This window comes from Lontra canadensis, unplaced genomic scaffold (assembly GCF_010015895.1).
Source record: "Lontra canadensis isolate GAN:19392208 unplaced genomic scaffold, GSC_riverotter_1.0 scaffold148, whole genome shotgun sequence".
NCBI classification, from domain to species: domain Eukaryota; kingdom Metazoa; phylum Chordata; class Mammalia; order Carnivora; family Mustelidae; genus Lontra; species Lontra canadensis.
In genome coordinates, this window is record NW_022631142.1 from 625209 (window position 1) to 650033 (window position 24825).

General features: G+C 37.8%; 1 protein-coding gene across 5 annotated transcripts in view; it reads left to right on the forward strand.

Moving 5' to 3' along the window:
• Nucleotides 1–3719: 3719 nt before the first annotated feature.
• OSBPL9 (oxysterol binding protein like 9) overlaps nt 3720–24825 on the forward strand; it is a 172436-nt gene continuing 151330 nt past the window's right edge. For 4 of the 5 annotated variants that reach the window (XM_032844206.1, XM_032844205.1, XM_032844207.1 and 1 more), the window contains exon 1: nt 3734–3857. In XM_032844206.1, coding sequence (XP_032700097.1) covers nt 3747–3857 — 111 coding nt within the window. In that variant the 5' untranslated portion in view covers nt 3734–3746. Of the gene's footprint in view, nt 3858–24825 lie in introns of all 5 variants that reach the window. The other variant, XM_032844208.1, reaches the window with a different exon arrangement.

A 24825-nucleotide genomic window follows, 5' to 3' on the forward strand; every position in this document is an offset into this window, starting at 1 on the left:
ATATATTTTAAAATTTTTTTTAAAGATTTAATTTATTTGACAGAGAGAGAGAGAGAGAGGGAGAGAGGGAACACATGCAGGGGGAATGGGAGTGGGAGAAGCAGGCTTCCTACTGAGCAAGGAGTCAAATGTGGGGCTCAATCCCAGGACCCCGGGATCGCGAGCGGAGCTGAAGGCAGACGCTTAATGACTAAGCCACCCAGGTGCCCCTGCTCTATACAATTTTAATACACTGAATTGCTGAACTGAGCTAGATCAAAAGTTCTTTGCAGGGGTAGGAGAGAATATTCTTAAAATTAATATTTATGAAGGCCCAACCATATCTCAGGTATTTTTTATATTTTTGTATTTTTTAATCTGGAGAATGTCCATCAGAGTTGCCCTTTTATTTTATTTTTATTGAAGTATAATTAATATATAGTGTTATATTAGGTTCAGGTGGACAATATAATGATGCAACAATTCTATACAATTTTCCGTGCTCGTCAATATAAGTGTACTCTTAATCCTCTATATTTATTTTACTCTTCCTTCCACCCATTTCCCCTTTGGCAACCACTAGTTTGTTTTCTGTATTTGAGTCTGGTTTTGTTGTTACTATTGTCCCTTTTTTCTTTGTTCTGTTTCTTAAATTCCACATGTCAGTGAAGTCATATGGTATTTGTGTTTCTCTGACTGCCTTATTTCACTTAGCATTGTACCCTCCATTCATGTTGGACAGTCAACTACTATTTGATGTAAGAACCTAGAATACTTATTGGAGAGAAGATAGTCTTTTCAATAAATGCTGCTGGGAAAATTGGATATTCATATGCAAAATAATGAAAAATAATGAAATTAGACCCCTCACAAAAATTAACACAAAATGAATTAAAAATTTCATTGTAAGACCTGAAACCATAAAACTCCTAGAAGAAAACAGGGAAAAAGCTTCCTGACATTAGTCTTGGCAATGATTTTTTTGGATATGAAACAAAAGCAAAAAGCAAAAAGTAAGACTATGTCAAATTAAAAGGCAATCAAAAGTTAAAACTTCTAGTTATAAGGTAAATAAGTTCTGGGGATGTAATGTACTATAAGGTAACTGTAGTTAACAATACTATATTGTATACTTAAAAGTTACTAAGAGAATGGATCTTTAAAGTTCTCATCACACGAAAAAATTGTGTGGTGAGGTGAGGATATTAACAAAACATAGTGTGGTAATCATTTTGTTATATATATCTAGTTATGTATATAATCATTTATATTTACATATATAATTATGTTGTACACCTTAAACTTATCCAATGTTATATGTCAATTATATCTCAAAATACTGGGAAAAAAGATAATGATAAATTAAAAAAAAAAGATTTTGTTTATTTGACACAGAGAGAGAGAGAGACAGTGAGAGAGGGAACACAAGCAGGGGGAGTGGGAAAGGGAGAAGCAGACCCCAGGCTGAGCAGGGAGCCCAAGGCGGGACTCAATCCCAGGACCCGGGGATCATGACCTGAGTGGAATGCAGATGCTTACCTCTGAGCCACCCAGCTGCCCAAAAATATAATGATAAGATTAAACATATCAATTTAATCTTACTTTAGGTTTGCACCTAATTTGATTAGCTAGTAAATAGGTTCTTTGTTTAGTTCCCTCAGTGATATTCTTTTTCCTAGCATTTGTGTATCAGCAAAGAGAAGGGATTTACAACACAGACCTGAATAAAAATACTTTTTAAGTTCAAAAAATAAATAAAAGACAAAGAAAACCTCTCCCTTGATCTCACCTTCACTTCTAGCTAATGCCCCATTTCTCAGCTCCCCTTTTAGTTCTTTCCTTCATATTTTCATGGCTGGCTCTTTCTTATCCTTCACATCTTAATCTAAATGCCATTTCTGAATCCACCATCCCCAATATAAAGTAGCCACTCACTGACTTCCTATTATATCACTTTACTTAAATTTTCTGCAAAGTTTTGTTTTTGTTTTAAATCAGTATTAGATATTTTTCTTATTTACTTTTTTTAGTTAGTGTTTGCTTTTCATCACCAAATTTAAGCTTTTAGAAAGGAAGGAACCTTTCTGGAACCTTCACTGTTGCATTTCCAGGACCTTGAACAGTGCCTAATATAACATGACAATCTTTTTATTGTCCTTATAGGCTCTCAGTGAGCTACCCCTACTTCTTCTTTTTTTTTAATTTTTAAAAATTTTATTTATTTATTTTACAGACAGAGATCACAAGTAGGCAGAGAGACAGGCGGGGGGAGGGGGAAGCAGGCTCTCCGCCGAGCAGAGAGCTGGATGCAGGGTTCAATCCCAGGACCTGAGCGGAAGGCAGAGGCCTTAACCCACTGAGCCACCCAGGCGCCCCTACCCTTACTTCTTTGACCTTGTCTCCTACAACTTTCTCTCTAGCTCACTGTTGCACCATAGAAAGCAAAATGGAGTCATTCCTGTTAAGCAGGAGCCTGTGTCAAGCAATGACACAAGTAGTTAAAGGTACAGGACCTGGGAGAGATCTCTGGGACCAGCATCATCTGATAGCCCAGAACTGGTAACAAGCAGAACCAGAAGACACCTGCAGGGTCCCAAGACCAATTAAATGCCTTCAAAAAGGGGAGGATTTTTGCAGCAAACAGACTCTTCAGACATGACCTTTCTATGTGTGACCACTTAAAAAAGGCAACTGCCGCCAAAGTCTTGGTCAGTTTGATCTCTGAACAGAACTGAGATCCTTCACGACATGAACATAATAAACAGTAAGTGCTGAAAGCTGACCTGGATCAGACTGAGGCCTTATCTCAACTGTGCACCCACAGACTGACTTTGTGTTTGTTCCTACACCTTTCCGTAATCCTGTTTGTTGTATGGTTTATCTTCTGTCCTGCTCTATGTGCTAAGAAGCCAAATTTAATCACATGGTGAAATGTCATTGAATTTGGAATCCTGGACCTGCTTTATAATTGTGATTAACTTTGCTTTATGATTGAATAAAGCTGACTTTGTGAAAAGACACAGCCTGTGTATGCACTTCATAGTGTGCTCATGACATCCACTCACACTGAACTTGCTGATATTTCAATATGCCAGGCTAAAGGTGTTTGCACTTTTTATTCCTTCCCTTGGAAGTCTTCTCCTAGGTTCTCTCCTTCATTTTCTTTAGATCTTTGCTCAAAAGTTACCTTCTTCAAGCCTTCTCTATTTGGGAATTTAAAATTACATCTCCCACTTTCTGCCTCTTTCCTTGCTTAATTTTTTTCCACAGCACTTACCAGTGTTTAATATACTACATAATTTACTATTTTATTGCTTGTTCCCCTCCACCCCCATGAAGTCTCTGCTGAATCCCCAAAGCCCAAGAGTATCTAACACAAAATAGCAAGTATTTCTTAAATGAATGGATTTGTGAAATGAATGCATAAATGAATATCAGATGTGAAATCTTTGGGACTTGTAAGGTATCATCATGCATAATAAAATTACTTATGTTAATAAATAATCTTAACGGTATTCATGCTTGCATTCCTCACATCCCTGGCACCCAGTTCTGCACACAATAGACGCACAATAGACGCCCCAAGAAAGCTTGTTTGAGATTGATAGCTGTGGGCATGGGAGGGAGAGTTTACCAGGAGCAACACAGCTGGCCCCGCCCCGGCCCCGCCTGGTCCCGCCTCTACCCGCGGCGGCCCCGCCCCCACATGGTGAATGCCTTATAGGCGAGTGACGTCAGGCCGTTTGTTGTCATTGGCGGCTCCCAAGATGGCGTCTATCATGGAAGGGCCGCTGAGTAAATGGACTAACGTGATGAAGGGCTGGCAGTACCGTTGGTTTGTGCTGGACTACAATGCAGGGCTGCTTTCCTATTACACGGTGAGACCTCATGGGGCAAAGCTCCGAGCGCCTCGGAGGTCGCTATCTCGGGGGGGGGGGGGCGGGCTTTTTGGTAGCGGGGTAGAGGTTGCTAAACTGGGGGTGCCGCCGTACCGGAGGGTTCCCTCGTGAGGGGAGGTTTTACGTCCCGGATAGCCAATGAGAGTGAAGGAGATGCTGGCGCAGCCAATAAGCAGGTAGTGGTTGTCTGATTTATGGGTTAGGGGCGAGCCGCGTTCCTTTTTTAGGGTCCGGTATTCAGCTGTGGTGGGATCCAGCGGGGGTGTAGGCGGGTGAGGGTGGTCCTAGCCATGATTTGAAAGGTCAAGTTACACAGTCCGTGTGGTCTCCCCCACTTTATCGTGAACTTGACATTGGCCCACCAGACCCTGTAGACGGCCGCGCCCCTTAGCTTCTCTCCAGGGGTTAAAGAGCGCTGTTTTCTCCGAGCGGTGTTCACACAAGCTTGACCAGGTCCTAAGGTGACTAGCTGCACGAACAAGTCCAAAATCCCTCCTGTCTGCCCAAACTGAGTGTTTCTTTAATGGGACGCACTCCTCTTCTGTGAGAGGCGAGCGTAACTGATGCCTTAACTTTGGAAGCCAGGGGTTTCCCACCCAGGCGGCTTTTGCTGGCGAAGACAGAAATGGATATGAGGCATCTTCTGAAAGTTGCATTTTGGGGAATGCTGAGTTTAGGGCCTTGCTGTAGTTAAACGCGAACCAGTGGCCGCAAGCAAGTGCATGAATTGCCATGAATCTTATGTTCTGACTATCCGTTCCACACCTACCGCATTAGAAATACGTGGGCGGTATTAGAGAAATTACTTACAAAGTTAGGCCTTTGAATAGTGTATAGTTAATAATAGCCAACGAAAGGGAAGAAACGGCTTAAAAGGACAAAATAGAATTTCTTGAAGGCTTCAGAAAATTATAGAAGAAGAAAATAATCACTTTTGGGTTAATGTTGATGAGAGAGGTGGGGGCACTAGTATTTTCATTCATTTGAAAAATATTGAACTCCTACTATATGTTAATTATTATTATTATATTAACATTTGGGCTAGGTGTGTGTGGGGTTGTGTGTGCACATATGTGTGCATGTGAGCAAGAATCAACAGAGATTAAGATATTCACCATTCGTTTTCTCTGGAGTTTGTATTCTGGTTTAGTGGTTCCCTTAATTCTATTTCACTCACAATAACTTAACGCAAGATAGGTATTTGTTATCCTCATTTTACAGTTTTGGAATCTGAGGCTGCAGGCTTTTAAATTATTTGCTCAAGATCACAAAGCTAGCAGTAAGTGGTGTAATGAGGATTCCAGATTCCTGGCTTTCTGTTTTCACTGCACTTATCTGCAGGGAGGAGAAAAGTGCAAGCTGTGAGTTAGTAAAAGGTAGTCTGCAGGAGTAAAAAAATACAACTTTCAACATCCTTTAACTATCAACGCCCTTTCTCTACATAATTTTTGAAGGGAGAAAAAGACCAAACTTGAATGCGATTTAAACCTATTGTTCAAGATTATCTTTAGGTAGCCTTGAAAGAGATGCAGCTGAACATTACATTCTGAAAACTCTGGAATTATGAAATCCCATGGCTCAGACAGATGAAGAGTACTGTTGGGTTTTAGTAGACATGATAATCCGAAATTCCCATGGACCCTTTCCAGCCTATTCAGGGTAGAGTAATTTCAATAAGTGGCACTATGGAATTAAGTTAACTCTACAAATCCCAAATTTGTATTGGTCTAAATCTAAGGCCATACTGGAGAAGCCCCAAGCTAGGGTTCTTAGGAGCTCCTAGCCCAGACAGAATCTTCCTTTATCCTGTTTTGTTCTTTTTTTTTTTTTTTCCTTTAGTGTATCCTTTTTCTGCCTCCTTGCCCTTTTAGTTTTTGAATACCTTGATAATCGCTCCTTGCCTTATTAACTAAATACAGGTTTTCCGTATACTTCTCCCGCCCTTCCCCCAATACCTAATTTCTGTCTTCTGAGACCAGACTCTCTAAAACATCATCCTTGTCAGCTTAAGGAGATACCATATTTCTCACTCATGGCTATTTAGAAGTCCCCCCCCCCTTTTCTGGTTCTTTGTTATTAAAGCATTTGCTTGTAGAGAAACAGCAAGGAAGTATTACAAAGTAAAATGATCTTATAAAAATAAAATGACACCTAATCCCAAATTAGAGGAGGTCCCACAAAGATGAGAAGAAGATAGGTATTCGCTTAAAGGAAGAGACACATTGAACATTGGCAAGGATTTCCGTACACTTGGACAGTGTTTTAGTACATTATGATTCAGAAGGCTTAGAAGGTACAGCTTAGTGATTTGCGTGGGTCTAATAACTTGGAGCTACATCTTCCAGAAAAAGTATCTGAATTAATTACATTAGCGTTTTAGCAGAGTAATAAATAGCAATCACTCTGTACCTTGTTTCCAAAATCAGTTAGGCTCTGGTGTGACTCTGTGGTCGGAGATCTATTCCAGGGTGGCCATGAAAACCCCGAACTAAAGTAGATTGGCCTTGCTTTAGAGTTTGCCTGTACTGAGATTTTTTTTTTTTTAAGATTTATTTATTTGACAGAGAGAGATCACAAGTAGACAGAGAGGCAGGCGCAGAGAGAGAGAGAGAGAGAGAGGGAAGCAGGCTCCCTGCTGAGCAGAGAGCTCAATGTGGGACTCGATTCCAGGACCCTGAGATCATGACCTGAGCCGAAGGCAGCGGCTTAACCCACTGAGCCACCCTGGCACCCCTGTACTGAGATTTGATATTGGGATAATATCAAGAGTTAGGTTAGAATCACTGGGAGTGCCATGAACTAAATAGATTCGCCTAAACATCATCTCAGCCTGGATCTTTTTCTCTGGGCCTGGGCCCAGACCTAGACCTGTTCTCTGGGAATGAATGGTCTTTTTACTTTATCTTTCTTTAATTTTCATACTCTGAATTTCCAGTTTTTGAAAAAGAGCTTCATATAGTATTGTTCTGCCCAATACAAGAAGAAAGAAACTGTTTTAGGTAAGTATTATTTAGACAGTCTTTTCAGCTCCAGTTCAGTCTCTTAATTATTAGAAACAGTACAGTGTAGTTCATTTAGCAAGCATTTATTTGGGGCTGACTTTATAACAGGCATCGTATTATATATGGTGGTGGTACAGAATGAAGGAAAGAGAGTCCCTGCTACCTAGGAACTCACAGTCTAGCAGCGGACACCTAAACATGATTTCAGAACAGTATGATAAATTTCAAAACAATATGATAAATACTACAGTAGAAATAAGAATAGAGTGCTGTGGGAACATTGCCTGGAAAAGGGGAGGGAGACATTTGAGCTGAGATTTATAGGATAAAGGGAGAAGAGAAGAAGGGCATTTTAGGCAATGGGAAATATGCACAAAATGGGAAACTTGAGAACACAAAGGCACGTTAAGAAGATCCTGAGGATTTCCGAGCAGCTCTGGTGTAAAACTGTAAATGGGAGATAGTGGGAGTCCGGAAGGCATTTGGAGCCATAGGTCAGGCCTGGAAATGAAGATCAGGCCTATAAATGTTAGTTTATAGTATATAAGTAATGAGTTTATGAGATAAGATACCTAGGGAGGGCTAAGGTATAAATTTGGAACACTGTGAACAGCCAACCATTTATGTGAATCATTATCACAAAGGAAGGTGAGAAAGGAAGGAAAATGGAGGGAGTTCTCTATGGGGAGTTGGAAGGTTAGAAAATTAGTGAAGGTCATGCCTTTTGTAAATTTATCAAATGTTTATTGAGAACCTACTGTGTGCCAGGTGCAATGCCCAAAGGAGGCATTAAAATGGCAGATAAAATGGAAATTATCTATGCTTTCATGACTCCTGGAGTCTGCTGGGGGATACAGCAAGTAAGAGCTGTGATCAGGGAAGCATAGGATGCTTGGGGGTGTGTAGGTAAGTAACTTGATTCAGTCTTGGAAGGTCATGGAAAGTTTCCTAGAAGAAACAGGTTTGTTGTGACCTGTGATAAATAGAAGTTAGCTGTGTGAGCAGAGAGAGAGATAACTGCTTGAGATAGTGGGAATAAATGTTTTCAAAGGAGCCAAGAGTAAGGAATTAGATAGCTCTGAAGTTTGGGCCGTGAGATGGACAAGAGATGAGCTGAAGAGGTAGGTAGGGGCCAGATAATGAAAGGCTTTCTTGGTAAACTGTGCTAAGGAATTTGAACTTTACCCCCCAGGGCAGTGGAAATCATTAAGTGTTGTAAGTACTTTTTATTATAGGAAAAAAAAATTTCTTTTTTTAATTTGGCAGAGATCACAAGTAGGCAGAAAGGCAGGCAGAGAAAGGGGAGGAAGCAGGCTCCCAGCTGAGCAGAGAGCCCGATGCGGGGCTTGATCCCAGGATCATGACCTGAGTGGAAGGCAGAGGCTTTAAACCCACTGAGCCACCCAGGCGCCCCTAGAAAAATTTTTATAACATAAAATTTCAAACATACATAAAAGAGGATAGTAAAATGCATTCCTGTCATCCAGTTTGTACAGTTAGTTATCAACATGTAGCCAATCTAGTTTTGTTACTACTTCCACCAGCTCCTTCCTTCCCCACTGGTTCATTTTAAAGTAGATCCCAGATACTGTATCCTTTCATTTGTGAATATTTCAGATGTATTACTAAAAGTTAAGGTCTTTTAAAAAAAAATGTTACCATAATATCATTATTACAACTAAGTATTACTACTAATAATTTACTAATATGAAATATCATTGTTCAATTTCCTTGATTGTCTCAAACATCTCTCCCTCACCAGTTGGTCTGAGTCAGAATTCCAATTCCATTTCTTTCTTTTTTCCTGTTTGTTGAAGAAACCAGATCATTTATTCTGTAGAATTTTCCACATTCTGGATTTTACTGGCAGTGTTCTTGTGGTATGTTTAAATATGTTCCTTTGTTGTCTGTATTTTGTACAATATAGGAACTGTATAAATGGATAAGCCGAGCTAGAAACTTAATCAGATAATTTTTTTTTTTCTTCTGGGCAAGAATTCTTCATAGGTGAAACATTTCCTCAAGTGGTACATGATGTCTGGTTGTCTCTATGATTTTAAAATTGATCAGGAGGTACAGGTATTCTTTAAAGAAGACTGTCGTTGCAGAGAAATAATCAGGTCATATTTTTAGGACTTAGTATTTGGATATGAGTATAAGGAGAGAAGTTGTCTAATGAAACGGAGGTTTTTGGTTTTATATGGGTGAATCATGATAGGGAAGAGAGGAGGAACAGGTTGGGGAAGAGGTTGCTTTGGGGGCATGTTGAAATTGATAAAAAGATGTTCTATAGTTTAGAATTGAAAAAAGTCTGGCTACAGATATATATTAGCTTTATATATGGAGAATTGAGAGAATAATTAGGATGCTGAGAAACATCATTGGATTAGTACATGCTTTGTAGTCAATTACCCCCATACTTAGCAATTTAAAACAACAAACATTATCATAGTTTCTGTGGCTCAGAACTTTGGGAGTGACTTAGCTGGGTGGTTCTGGCTCAGGGTCTCAAGAAGTTGTAGTCAAGACATTGGCTAGGGTTGCAGTCCTGTGAAAGGCGTGACTGGAGTTGAAGGATCAGCTTCCAGGATGACTCACTCACCCAGCATTTGGCACAAGGCCTAAGTTCATTGCTGGCTGTTCTAACGTGGTCTCAGTTCCTCATCAGCCAGCCTCTCCATTGGGCTAGATTAGTGTCATTCTGATCGGCTTTATGGCTTCACCCAGAGGGAGTGATCAAAGTGAAAGTGAGAAGGTCACTATGGTGCCTTTTATGACTTAGTCTGAGAACATCACTTCTGCCTTATTCTGTTCATTAGAAATGCATCATACAGTTTAGCTCATGCTCATGGGATTAGGAATTTGAGGCATTGGAAGGGGAATTAGGCCCTACCTTTTTGAGAGGAGTGTCAAAGAATTTGTGGACAGATTTTTAAACCACAGTCATATTCAAGGGATTGGCAGAGAAGAAAGCTGCACAGGAGAGTGACAAGGGACAGCCAGAGATATAAGAGAAAAACCAGAAGAATGTGGCAGTCAAGGTGGGAATATTGAGTTGGCCTGAGTACTGTTGAGAAGACTGAATAGGTGAAGACTAAAAAATCTACTGGATTGATCAGTTTGGAGATCATTGATGCCCTTAGTGAGATCAGTTTCTTTCGGGTGGTTGGTGTGGAGGAAAGGCAGATTGGACTGGTTTAAAGAGTAAGGTGTAAGAAGTAGAAAAAGTGAATGTAGATTGCTCGAGATGTTTTATTGTGAAAGAGGCAGAGAGGGATATGGAATTAAGGGGTAGGCCTTCTACAGTAGGATTTTTCTTAAATGTAGAACAGGAATCAAGATCCATGTTAAAAATAAGGGTAGAGTTAGGACTTAAGGAGTATAGTAAAAGATTTAGATTAATGGCCTTTGTACCTGGAAAAATGGAATGGCTAGGGACACCTTAAAGGTTTTTAGGTTGTTTGAGGAACTAGTTGAGATTATAACATTTGATTTATTTCATCATTATCCCAAAATGTTTAACTCTAAATTGTTTTTGTAACATTTTAGAGAGAAAGTTAGAAACAGGCGCCACTCAAAGTATTTTTTGTAAAAAGAATCATTTGAAAAATCATATATTCTTACCTATTACGTGCTACCTGGGAGAGATTCTACATTTCGGAATTACTGATGGTTGGGGGCCACCCTGGGTGGCTCAGTCTGTTAAGTGTCTGCCTTCAGCTCAGGTCATGATCCCAGGGTGCTGTGATCAGGCCCTGCTTTGGGCTCCCTGCTCAGCAGTGAGTCAGCTTCTCCTTCCCTGCCCCCTGCTTTTGGACTCACTCTCTTTTTCCTATCAAATAAATAAATAAATACAAAAAAAAAAAAAAGAACCACTGGTAGTTGAAACACAGTTAAGTGTTATTTGGCAGTCCTTAGCAATGTTTGGAAGATGATCAAGAATTTTGAAGAGCTTAAGTATATGTATTTTTCTTACAAAGATGTAGAAGAGGTAGTTTCATATTCTCCTAGAAAGATACCAGCGCCACTCCCATCAAACAGTTAAAGTGAATTTATACTTTTCTGAATAAACTGTTTCTGACAGTTTTTATTAGGCTTATGTGGTATATAATAGAAGTCCAAAGCTAATAAGTTGTTTTCAAATTGTAAAAGAAACAAAAGAAAAATTGTATCTAATCTAAATATGCTGAAAAGAAAACAAAGGAAGCTTCTAAAATGGTAAGGACTATCAGTGGGAAGAAGAATATGGAAATCTTGTGTTGTTTGCTTTCTTAAATACTCTAGTCAGCCTTGATTTTTCCATTTCAGTACCCTTGAAACTTGCTTATATAATTTTTTGGGCTTTTAATCATTTTATATTTGTTAACATTAACTAGCCATATCTACAGTACATTCTTTATCTTTACAAGTTTGTAAACTCCTCAGTGGCAGTACTGAGCATTATGATGATGTTCAAGTCCTACAGTGTGGTGCATTGTTCTTGTAGTGAATGGAATGTCTAAGGCCCTTAAAACTTGGTTTAGAGATGAGATTCAGAAGGCTGTTTGGAATTGTGTTTTACACAGCCTTGTAAGTTTTGCAGAATATGCTAACAACTAATATATACATTCCATGGTTTATATAAAACATGATTGAGCTTATATCAACAGCAGTGGTTTTTGTTTAACTATCCAGAACCTGTAGAATTGTGTGGGATCTTTTGCTTAGAGTGTTGTATCAGACAAGCAGTCAGCTCTTGCTTCTGTTGCAAGCAGTTTTGTTGATGATAATAATTTGTGGAAGGATGGAAAATAGATTGTTCTTAAATATGCCACTCCTGTATGTGGTAATTGTCATAGGATCAGATTTTCAAATTCTTAACTAATTCCAATCAAAGCCAGGACAGTGCACAAGTGATTTAGATTAAGGATTTATTCCTTTTATTGCTTATAGAGGAAGACAAACAAATGGCTAACCCAGTCATTTATTTTCCTTCTCATTTTATCATGAAGGATTCTCTTAGATGAGTTCCTTAAAAAAGGGACTTTACATTTTTTTATTTTATTGCAAACATTACATTTATAAGGTACATGGAGTCATACAAATGGAATTATATTCAGAGGAAGTGTTTTGAGGTATTCATAATTAATTCCCATTCACATGATAATATTAAGATTATTATGAAAGTCCATTTTCTGTTTCCTGGAGTTATGTTTACATTAGGCCTTCATGCTAAGATTGTCTACTTCATTTGTTGTGTTTTATTTTAGCATTACTACTATAACACAGATGGATAGATAAAATATTGGGTGAATATTTGCTTTGTCCCTTTGACAGCTGTCTCTACATTCTCTCAACCCTTCTCTTTCCTCTATCATTCAGGGAAGGTGCCGTGCTTCCCAGAGACAATGGAGTACATTTAGTGGGAAGACTGTTAACGTCTTGTACCCATACTTAGTAGTATACCTACTTTCCTGCCAACCCTTGCCTGCATTCTTCCCCATCAGAGTGGAAGAGGTAATCCTTGGGTATTTTGGATTCCATCTGTTCACAAATTTTCAAGGACCCCAGTCTATAGATTTTCTCCTTTTTTGCTTTCTCTACTCCCTTTCTCTCATGAAAAATTCCTTTCTATGTTGGGCTTTTGTGGTTTGTTTATTTTAAGAATATTTATTTTGCAATACAACACCTAAACGTCTTTGTTGTAACAATTTCATGTGGAAATTTTTAGGAAAATTTTAGGAAATCTTTGGGCTGCTTGTTGCTTTTATTCTTATTCATACCATCTATTTGAAGAATACAATTAAATGGTTTTTAGTATGTTCACAGAATTGTGTAACTGTCTCCACAATTTTAGAAAACTTTGATCACCCGCAAAAGAAACACTTTCTATTATTGTTACCAGTACCCCAACCCAGGCAACCACTAATCTGCTTTTGGTCTCTACAGATTTGCCTATTTTGTACATTTTATGTAAGTAGAATCATAAGTGTTCTTTAAATAATTTTAATATGGCTTCTTTCATTTAGCATGTTTTCAAGATTCATCCATATTATAGCACATATCAATAGTTTTTACAGCTCAATATTCTGTTGTATGAGTATTATACATTTATATTTATCCATTTATCAGTTAACAGACATTTGAGTTGTTTCCATTTTTTTTTTTTAGCTATTATGACTAATGCTACTATGAACATATGTGTACATATGTTTTGGTGTGGACATATGTTTTCATGTCTCTTATATATACATAGGAGTGGAATTGCTGGGTCATATATGGTGATTCTATGTTTAACTTTTTGAGAAATTGCCAAACTGTTTTCCAAAGCAGCAGCATGATTTTACATTCCCACCAGAGGTATAAGGGTTTCAATTTCTCTACATCCTTGCCAATACTGTTATTATCTGTCATTTTGATTATAGCTATCCTAAGTGGGTATGAAGTACTATGTTACTATGGTTTTGATTTTAGTTTCCTTGATGGCTGCTGATATTGAGCACCTTTTCATATGATTATTGGCCATTTGTATCTTTTCTAGAGAAATATCTATTCAGGTCCTTTGCTAATTTTTATTTTTTTATTTTATTTTTTGAGAGAGAACTTGTGAGCTAGAGCAGGGGGGTGGGGCAAGGGGCAGAGGGGAAGGAAGAGAGAGGATCTTAAGTATTAAGTAGGCCAGCAACAGAGCCAGAGGTGGGGCGCAATCTCATGACCCTGAGATCATGACCCACGCCAAAATCAGGAGTCCGTTGCTTAATCAGCAGAGCCACTCAGGTGCTCCCAGATCCTTTGCTAATTTTTAAATTGTTATTTGTCTTTTTTGAGTTGTAAGACTTTTTTTTTTTTATCCTAGGTAAAAGTCTGCTATTAGATACATAATTTGCAATTATTTTTTCCTGTGGGTTGTCTTTTTACTTTCTTTTTTTCTTTTTAAGATTTTATTTATTTGAGAGAAAAAGAAAAGTGAGAGAGCATGAGCCTAGTGGGAGAGGTAGAGGGAAAAGCAGACTCCCTACTGAGTAGGGAGCTTGATCCCAGGATCCTTGAGATCATGACCAGAGCCCAAGACAGCTACTTAACCAAAATGAGCTACCCTGTCTTTTTACTTTCTTGATGGTGTTCTTTGAAGCACAAAAATTTTCAAATTTGATTATGTTTAATTTAACCTTATCTTTTGTTGCTTGTGCTTTTGGTGACAGAAAACCATTGTTTTATCTAAGGTCAGAAAGTTTTATATCTGCTTTCTTCTAAGAGTTTAAGTTAAGTTAAGCTTTTATATTTAGGTCTTTGATTCATTTTGAATTAATTTTTGTACATGGTGTGAGCTAAGGGTGACATTCTTTCTCTTAAATTTTATATCCTTATTTTTTATTCTTTCATGTGTGGCTATCCAATTATTCTAGCACCCTATATTGAAAAGACTATTTTTTTTTTTTATCTTGGCACCTTTGTTGAAAATCAGTTGACCATAAACATGAGGGTTTACTTCTAGCCTTTTAATTCTACTCCATTGATCTTTATGTCTCCCCTTATGTCAGTGTCACACCGTTATAATTATTATAGCTTTGTAATCAGTTTTGAAATTGGGATATATGTCTTTAATCCTTTTTCTTTTTCTTTTCTTTTTTTTTAAGATTGTTTTAGCTATTTGGGGTCCTTTGAATTTCTATATGAATTTTAGGACCTGCTGACTTTTTAAATTCAAATTAACATGGTCATATTTCTTCCAAGTCAAAAAATGTCTCTGCTCATTCTGTGTCTCCCTGGAAATACCATCTTGACCTCTCTCCTTAAACCTGTGGAAAGCCTTTTCTGCACTGTTTGTATCCATCCATCTTACATTTACTCTGCAGCAGTCTTAACCTCCAGATTTTACTGAAAATCCTAACAAGGGTCTCCAGTGATAGCTTTGTTGCTAAATCCAATGGGTACTCTTGCCTTTTTCACACTTAATTTTAATAGCACTGTCTCTGCATAATTTGGTGACATTGATTCCTTTTTTAAAGCTTTAAAACAGTGGTTTTATTGTTCTTGAAGAGATGACACCCTTAATTTTAAGAAATTGAAACAGTACTGAAAAGCATATACAGTAGAAGGCAGGAAAGTCCCATCTGAAATTCCTCTGTGTTTTGGAAAATAGTTTTCCTAAAAATTGTTTATGCTTAAATATACATGTATGTATATTGTATAAAACTAGATTATCTTTTATACGATATTCTACAACTTAATAACATTTTATTAAGAATTTTCCATATAATTTAGTGTTGCATTTCTTCAGGTAGCAAAATGAACGAAGAATCCCATTTCTCCTTCATCCTTACTTAATGTGGGCTCAGTTATCTGGTTTTGGGAGATTAAGATTCCTGTGCTGTTTGTGGTGCTGGAAGAGAAGGTACAATAATCGGCATTATTATAGTTCTGCTCAGTTGGGTAATAGTTTACTTACTTAAGGCAGTTTATGAAGACCACCCACAGGTAGAAGGCTCCACTTTTTAATGAGTCAGTGGCAAAGTTTTAGAAGAGTTTGTGGGGTGAGTCATATTATTGTAGGTCTTTGTTGGAAAATACAATCTGCCACAAGCCTCTGCTAGATGTTAATCACCATTCTAGGTATTTTCTGATATTGTCAAATACATCACCTCATTAAGCCTCTCAACATCTCCCATTTTTTCTTGCTACAATGGTAGTATATAAACCACCATCATGTCTCACTTGATCTGTTGCAAAAAACTTTGTAACTGTTCTGTTTCCATTTTTGCTCTCTAAAATGCATTTTCTATCAGCAGGCCAAGTGATCTTAGAAAACAAAAAGAAAAATGAAAGATCTTGTTATTTCCCTGCTTAAAATTCTCTAGTGACTTAAGGAAAAAATCCAAGCTCTTTATTATGACTTAGACGTGCTTGATTATCTGCCTCCATTTATTTTGCTATAGTACTACTTCCTTTGCTCACCACTTTCTGTCCACTCTAGATTTTTTTCTGTTCCTAGAGTGCCTCAGGTTTATTCCTGCCTCAGGGCCTTTGCATAGCTTTCTGCCTTGTTATTACTCCTAGCCTGTAGCATGACTGATTCCTTCTTGTTATATAGGTCTTCATTCAGATGTCACTGCTTAGAGAATCCTTTCCATAACAGCCTATCTAAAGTAGACCTCACTTGTCAGTCACTGTCACAATGATTTTTTTTTTTAAATGGTGTTTATTGTTAGCTGCTGAAATTATTTTTTCTTGTTTATTAGCTGCTGAAATTATTTTTTCTTGTTTATTGTCTGTTTCTCTACTTTGGAATATAGACTCCATGAGAACAGAAACTTCATTATTTTACCTCTAGCCTCTGAGCAGTAGCTGGCATTTAGTGAGTGTTCAGTAAATATGGAATTAACACTAGTATGAAGTAGTTGATACTATTTCCTGCACACATGAAGAAATTGAGACTTATGAAATCACATGGTAGTTTCTATGTGTCTGATCAAGTTTTCTTACTCCAAATAGAATGTTCTCTCTGTTAGAGGATATTGAATTGCACTAGCATAATTTTTAAAAAGATTTACTTATTTATTTGAGAGAGAGAGAGAGAGAGCGCATGCATCAGTGCGTACACACTCACATGAGCAGGAGGGGCAAAAGGAGAGGGAGAGAAAATCTCAAGCAGACTCTGACATATTCCGGATCTCCCGACCCTGAGATTACAACCGGGCCGGAAACCAAGAGTCAGATGCTTAACTGACTGCACCATTGCCCCAGCAGTAATGTTTTAAAACAGTGATATCAAGTTATCACTAGTCTGTTGACATATAATAGTTTATGTCATTATCACAGGGAAATAAACTTTTTGCAAAGATCCTTCTAAAATGCTAACTGCTTTGATTAATCATTAAAAAGTAGTGAATCTTTTTACATCTAAGATGTAATATAGGGACTTAGATTATCCCTATTGAAATGCCAATGATAAAAGACTCCTTCCTATTACATCTCACTGAGAGCCTACCGGATGGGGAGAAGAGCCCTAGGAGCAGATACTAAGCTTTAGGCATGACTAACCCACCATTTTGTGCTTGCATATTCACTCTTCTTCCTTCTTTTTTTTTCTTTGCCTTTTTAAGAAACGCAAAGTAAAATTAGACCTGACAAAGAATGAAGGCTTTTAAATTGCTTTTTTAAAAGAAGTTTTTCCCCCTGAATGTGAAAGTAAAGTATGTTTATTGTAGATGATTAACTTCTCAAGAACTTGAACATTTCTTGAGAAGTTTGAGAAGTTGAGAAATTCCCTTAGCCATAGCTCTTGAATTCCTGGGAACCATTTTTTACCAGTTTCTATGTAAAAATTTGTTCTTTTGGAGCATGTCCCCATTCTCAGTTGAGGCTGAGGATGAGTCTTAGAATTAGGACTAAGAATTCAAAATACTGTGGTTCTGACTGTTGTTCATGCTAACTAAATTATTTTTTGTGTTGTACAAAATTTCCCATCTTTAAATTTTCGTAGTGTTCTTTTTACTTTTGTTTTTTTTCATAACCTTATTGCTTTGGGCCCTGACTTAATCTTTTCTAAATAAGGAAAAGCATCCCTGGGCAATTTTTGTTAGAGAAGTGAAGTGGAAAGATAATGGACTATCACTGCACAGAGAAGTACTAATCTACAACACGGACCACCTGGAGTTTAACGTGTTTGCTTCTATCATTTCTTTCAGTCGTTTTTTTGTGAAATAACATTAAACATTATTTACTATTCTGGAAATATTTGAGAAGCACAGCAAAAATGGAAAATTTACATTAGGGTCCATATATTAACATCCTTTAATCTGCACAATTTAAACTGCTGTTTAGTATTTAATATTTAACTTTAGAAATGATGCGAAATCTGTAAATTTTCATAGCTGTGCTTAGTTAAACGCTGTGAAAGTGGTTCTCTCCACTGATCTGTTGGCTTTAAATTCTGACTTGAAGATAAAATTATCTTTTTAAAGAAATAGTAAAAGACCTGAGACTTTACAATGTAATAGGTCACTAGATCAAAATATAAGCCCGTGGAGTGCCTGGGTGGCTCAGTCGGTTAAGTGTCTGACTCGATCTTGGCTCAGGACTTGATCTTGGTGTTGTGAGTTCAACCCTGCATTGGGCTCCATGCTGGACATGGAATCTACCTACACACACACACACACACATACATGCCGACAAACCTTTACCTATAATTTTGAAATCCCTTAATCTCTGAATTCCAAAGGTTTTTTTCACTAACTTTATTCTTATTTGGAAGTAGTCTATCTTGAACCTTGAGGCTGTTTATGGCCTTTATCATAGTTGGTGTAAATATGTGTTGTACTATAGAAATGCCAATATGTTTGATTGTGAAATTAATTAAATGCTTGATACCCTAGATCCCTAGACTGTGACACAGTTTATGTACTATATGTATATTATTTTTCTAAAATTGTGAATTTCAAAACATCTGAAACAAAGGTCTCAGGTTAGGGATGTGGACCTATATTTGTGATTTAGTGACCTAGGGTTTACACGCTAGAGGTAATTTGGAAGGCAGGAGTACAGCCTCAGAAGTACTGCTGCAAGTCTCTTTATAGGATGATGTTTATACTACTGAATTCAGAAGGATTGCTGATTTGACACTCAGCTTTTGTTGACTCAGAAAATCTTTGAAGGAGGACTTAACCAGATTTATAGTAGCTGTGATAGAAACTCATGGCCATTGTATTTACATTATATAAACTAGTATTCCAATTTATTAATTCATAACAAATAGAACTGTTGAGACTTGTATGCATACTTAGGCTTTCTGTACACTGTATACCATTTCTGCAGTAGTGCACATACTCTCTGAAAGCAAGCTGTATGGAATGCCAGATTCTAAGCAGAAGCAGACCAGAGGGAGTAATGTGTTATAGATACTTAATTGCATCTGACACTGATATCATAAAACGGTAATAGAGACACACCTATTACGAGAACTCAGCAGGTCTGATCTTTTGGTCAGAAAAACTTTTCTTCTGGCCTTGTGGTTCTTGCTCTGGCCATCTTACTCTAGTTTCTAATACTATTAAAACTTTCTGATACTTAGTATAATTAGCCATAATTAGTATAATGACCACCAGGCTGTTCCAGCTCTTAAAGATGATCTTGTATATATTTCTGTTCTGATATAGGTCTTTTCTTTAAAGAAAAGCAGCTGTCTTCCCAGGATCTTAGACCCTTAATATTACTGTCCCCTTGTGTACTGATTCAGTATGCTTCCCTGAGGCTTTATCTGTAGTATAGACACCAAATCTTTTGTGGGACATGAAGACTTCTATAATGGGGGATGGGTGGGAGATGAGGAAGTTATCTGTGATAACTTGAGGGATGAATGGGGGGAAATTCTTCCACTATTGTGGGCCTGTGGCTCCTCCAAGTTTTTATTGGTGTGGATTTCCAGTAGCATGATGTCATTTTAATCTTGAGTGCCCATAAGACTCTGGTGAAGGCTCTCTGGTGAAGGCTTAGCTGGTGAAGGCTCTCTGGTACGTTAAATACTATCAGGATGGTTTAAGGAGTTCATGCTCTCCAAATAGAGAGGAGACGACAGGAATGGGTATAACTGCTGTCATTTTAGGTTTTATAATTGCTGTTGTAAGCAGTGTTACCTGTGTGGAATTCTGGGAAGTACTACTTATTTATTTATTTTTTAGATATGATTACATTCAGTAAAAAACAAAAAACCCCATAGTTTTCAGGTATACAGTTAGGTGAGTTTTGAAATTTGTTTATACCCTTTTTACCAGTATCCCAAAATACAAAATATCCCAAAAGCATTGCTGCCATCCTGCAGAATTCCTTCCTGTCTCTTTCCTGGCCATTTCCATGCCCTAGAGTCAGCCTCTTGTGATTTCTATCTTTGTGGGTTAGTTTTGCCTACAGGATTGACCACCTGTGTTCCAGGATTACATGGCCCAAGGTGCAACACTGGCTATGAGGCAACCTAATAAGCTGTTGGGAATGACGTGACATAATGACTTAATACTGGGGTAGTGTTTACATTTATGTTAAAAGGAGAGAGACCATATTGATGTATGTTCACAAGTACTCTACCATCATTGTATTGAATGTTTATTCTTTCCAAAGGTACAGCAGGGGTGTTGGGTGGGGGAGGGCAGAGGATGAATCAGAAGCCCTGCCCTCTAAGAGAAGCAATGAGTCATGTACATACATTATTTACATACAAAATAGAAGTAATATGTGCTTTAAGGAAGGTGAGATGGGATGCTAGGTGTTAAAAAGTTCAGAAGACCTCACTTTAAGCTGTGAGAGAATCAGAGCACATCAGATGAGACTTTTACTTGATCTTTTAAATATAGTTTATTTCAAGCAAAGTAAAATTAACATTCAAATAAGAATTTAAGTGTCTTTAACAGGTTTGGGGAGGCATTCTTTGCTTTATAAAAGGATTGTAGGGACGCCTGGGTGGCTCAGTTGGTTGGATGACTGCTTTCAGCTCAGGTCATGATCTCGGAGTCCCGGGATCGAGTCCCGCATCGGGCTCCCAGCTCCACAGGGAGTCTGCTTCTCCCTCTGACCTTCTCCTCGCTCATGCTCTCTCTCACTGCCTCTCTTTCAAATAAATAAATAAAATCTTAAAAAAATAAATAAATAAAAGGATTGTAGAATTAGTTTAAATGGCAAACTAATTTTCCCTGTGAATTTTGAATATGTTTGTGCAAAACTTTTCCAGGCTCATTTGCTTTGTGAAGCAGATGGATTTACTAATCCACAGTTACATTTCCAACTAAACAGGTTTTGATTCATGGCACTGTATACCATTGTGAGTTAGCTAATTCATTAAGATACTTTTGAGTACTTAGTATGGTAGAATATGCTGAACTAATATTTAAAAACTTAAAGTCCTGTTGAAGGTACAGTTAACTAGTTATAATAAAGATAAAAATAAGTGGTAACTTTGGTGCCAAGTTTTATTTGATTTAGTGCTTACGTAACGTTATTGGAGATTTTTATTGCTCTTTATTTGCTTTATGGTATTATTTTAAAATGTAAGAAATTTGTTCAAAAGAGATGTAAAGGTATCAGAAATGGGAAAAAAAAGTTTCTGCTGTTTTACTCAGAATTGTTGAATAGCCTAAATCCGGAATGAATGGGCATATTTTGAGTGAATTATGTTTGTTGAATGAGTAGGGTGCCAGGGAGAGGACGCTGGGCTATTCTTTTTTTTTTTTTTTTTTTTAAGATTTTTTATTTATTCATTTGAGAGGGGGAGAGCGAGAGCATGAGTGAAGAGGGAGAGGGAGGAGGAGACTCCACCTTGAGCAGGGAGTCATCCCAGGACCCCAAGATCACAACCAAGCAGAAGGCAGAATGAACCACCCAGATGCCCTTGGGGCTATTCATTTAAATATTCTATTTATTTTGGGGGGAGAGAGAAAGAGAGTGGAGATAAGGAGCAGAGGGGGATGGAGAAGGTGAGGGAAAGAATCTCAAGCAAACTCTGTATTGAGCACAGAGGAGAGGTGGGGCTCGATCCCAGGGTCCTAGGACCCTGAGATCATGACCAGAGCCGAAACCAAGAGTCAGACACTCAATTCACTGAGCCACACAGGCAGGTTAGGGCTATTCATTTAGCAGACATTTATCTAATATCTTCCAGGTTCTAGGCATCAATTAGGTTATATAAGCTAGGATGGGCATAATAGTAATATAAAAATCAAATCCACTGTTTGACAAGAAAAATAGATGTAACAAAAATATAATAACTAATGCAATAGCAACATCCATAAATTGAATAGAATGGGATAAATTGTACCTGAGCATAGGAGCTGGATTGGGAAGGAGTCCACAAAGGAAGTGTGTGAGCATGAAGGAGGAGAAAGTTATGATTTGTTTTATTACTTGTTTTTTGTGGTGGCTACATGTTATTAAAGCAGATTGGGGTGTGTGTGGGTGGGTGGGTGGCTGTGTTGTGTGGGACTGAGCTGATGGTAGGAGACGTGCCGAAAACCACAGTCTAACGGTTACCTTAGGTTCAGAGAAAATGATTGTGTGTTTCCTGCTATATTTAAGGTAGAAGGGAGAAAGGGGCATGAATCTTGGGCCTTTTATGTGCCAAGTGTTATGCTAAGTGATTTACTTGTATTAACTCAGTGCTTGCAATGATCCAATGAAAGTATATAACAACCCTTCTCTGGGAGTTTGTTACTTAGTCTGGGTTACCCTATTATCAAGTTGGCAGGACTGAAATTCAAAACCTTATCTTTTTCACTGTACAGCTCATGTTATTTCATTAAATGGCACTGTCTATAGGACAATGTAAGTTACTTATCTCTGGATATGCATAATGTCATTTTTTTCCTACAAATGGTACTTGCTTTTCGTTTATTAAAAAGCACATACATGCTTGAAGGATTAAAATTATTTTGTACATTTTAAAGAGAGATTTCATATGTCTATAGACTTAGAAGCCTAAATGGAGAATATTTTGAGCTGTTCTTAATTTAAATTATTTTGAAACATGTGTAACCATCCCTTCAGAAGATGTTTTTTATGCGGTACACTGAAGTTCAGATAAAGTAATAAAATATATCCAGAGTGTAACAATTAAGAGGACCTGCTAGATTGCATTAACTCCTTTGTGAGAAGCAATTGTACATTAAGCTGATTTAAGACTGACATTCAGCTTAGTAATTTTCAGTGTCCTTAAAATAACCTTTTCCTAAGGTTTTAAGAAATGGACGGAACAGGCAGAGCACTCTGTAAATTATTTTGTGCTGTTCTCTTAAGAACACAGGTCATTTACTGTCATACCACTCTGGTTTGGGGGTTTTTTTGCTTCTGTGTTTCCTAATATTCAGTACACAACCAATTTCATTTCGCATGTTCTATAACAATTTTTGTATGATTCTGTAATTCTCAGATGAAGAAAAACTTTTCTCCTTTCCCCTGCAGGCTGATAGGCCAGAAGGTTTATTTAAAAATAAGGTTCAGTAGCATCCCTCAGTGATTATTGACCAGTCCACAAAGTATTTTAAAGCAACTTGAGGTTGAAATTACAGTATTTTCTATTTAACTGTTCAATGGTGTGTTCATTGATAACTTCCTGATGAACTATGGTTGAGATTAGAATCATACAATGTGATTTATATCTAAAGTGAAGTCCATTTACTTTTAACTAGCATATAAATAATATAATATGTATTTTTTATTATTTTATGTATTTTCCCTAAAGTGATTGGGAGAGTGTGTATGTGTCGGGGCAGTGGTGGTGGTAACCGCCAGTGAATTTGTAGTGAGAGAGATGATATGTATCTCTGTGGATACAGTTTGTCTCTCTCATTAAGTAAGCCAAAAAAAGTTACATTCTGTAATAGTTGGTGCAATTAATTTTGTCAGTGTAAATTCTTCTTTCTGACAGACCTTTGTGACTCTTTAAGAAATTTACTACCATGGGTAAAGGAAAACTTTTTGGTTTCGTTAATTTAGTAATTATCTCCACAAGGTTCTTTATTCTGCAGCCAGCAAAAAGCTTCTTTGGTTGCTTTACCCTCAGCCTAGATTTCTTGGTGGGTTATGAATGTGGTGATTATATCCCCACCTCTTCTGTTAAGCAGAACAGGTGGGGTTTAGGGTCTGTTCTTGACTTCCTGGGAGCAGCAGTCAATGCCAAGATAAATATCTTAAGTGTTGAGCAGGTATGAAGAAGGTAGTCCTTTGGGACAGGCTTAAGAAGGCTAAGTAACAGACAAAAAGCTATGAAATTTAATTTGTGCTGAGGTAACTTATTTAACAACTTTATTTTCATTTTCTTGCCAACATAACCAAAATAATAATGGAAGCTGTGGATTACTTGCTATTGAGACATAGTATATAAGGCTATAGGTGCTATTTATTGAAACTGAAAATGGCTGTCTGCATTTATACATAGTCTTCCCGCCATCCGTTCAACAAATATTTTTTTTTCAACATATTTTTGAGTCTTTAACTGTATATTAGACTATTCTCTTAAAATTTATAGGCTAACAGGGATGATGAACTTTAATTTCAGAATTAATTATTATTTAAATACTTTGTGGGTTTTAAAAATACTCATTTTTATTCTGAATGCATACATGAGGAATTCTGGGTTAGAGACAGAGTTCATAATCATAAGTGTGTTGGCCTGCTTCTGCCCTAGTCCTTAGCCCTAGGGCAGTGCTGTAAGAACCACATCACCTGTTTTACACATACAGCTGCGTAGCTATAGGTGAAGGATGAGGAAAAATGATTCTTCTCTGCTTTTGAAGAGGTGGCTGTCTCTCTCCTCCTGAAAAGGATCGCCTTAGAAAGGTAATAAGCCTTGGGACGCCTGGGGGGCTCAGTTGGTTAAGTGGCTGCCTTAGGCTCAGGTCATGATCCCAGCGTCCTGGGATCGAGTCCAGCATTGGGCTCCTTGCTCAGCAGGGAGCCTGCTTCTCCCTCTGCCTCTGCTACCCACTCTGCCTGCCTGTGCTCTCTCTTCTCTCTCTGACAAATAAATAAATAAAATCTTAAAAAAAAAAAAAAAAAGAAAGGTAATAAGCCTAAATCCTAACTTCAGCCCCTTACTTTCGTATCTAACTCGGTATGCAAGTAAAATCTTTCCTGGAGCCAGATAGCCTTGTGGGTCTCTGCTTTTACAGTCTAGAGGCCTTTTCCAGTTCTGAGGCTTCCCTCTTTCTTTCTTTCTTTCTTTCTTTCTTTCTTTCTTTCTTTCTTTCTATTTTCTTTCTCCTCTCCTCTTCTCTTTTCATTCTTTCTTTTTCTTTCTTTCATTCATTCTTTCTTTTCTCTTTTTCTTCTTGCTTTTCCTTCCTGCCTGCCTGCCTTCTGCTCTCTCCTTCCTCTCCTTTTCTCCCTTTCTCCCTTCCTTCCCTCCTTTTTTCTCTCTTCCTTCCCTCCTCCTGTCTTTCCTTTCTTCTGCCCCCCAGTCCAGTCCATCTTCCTTCCACCCTCCCTTC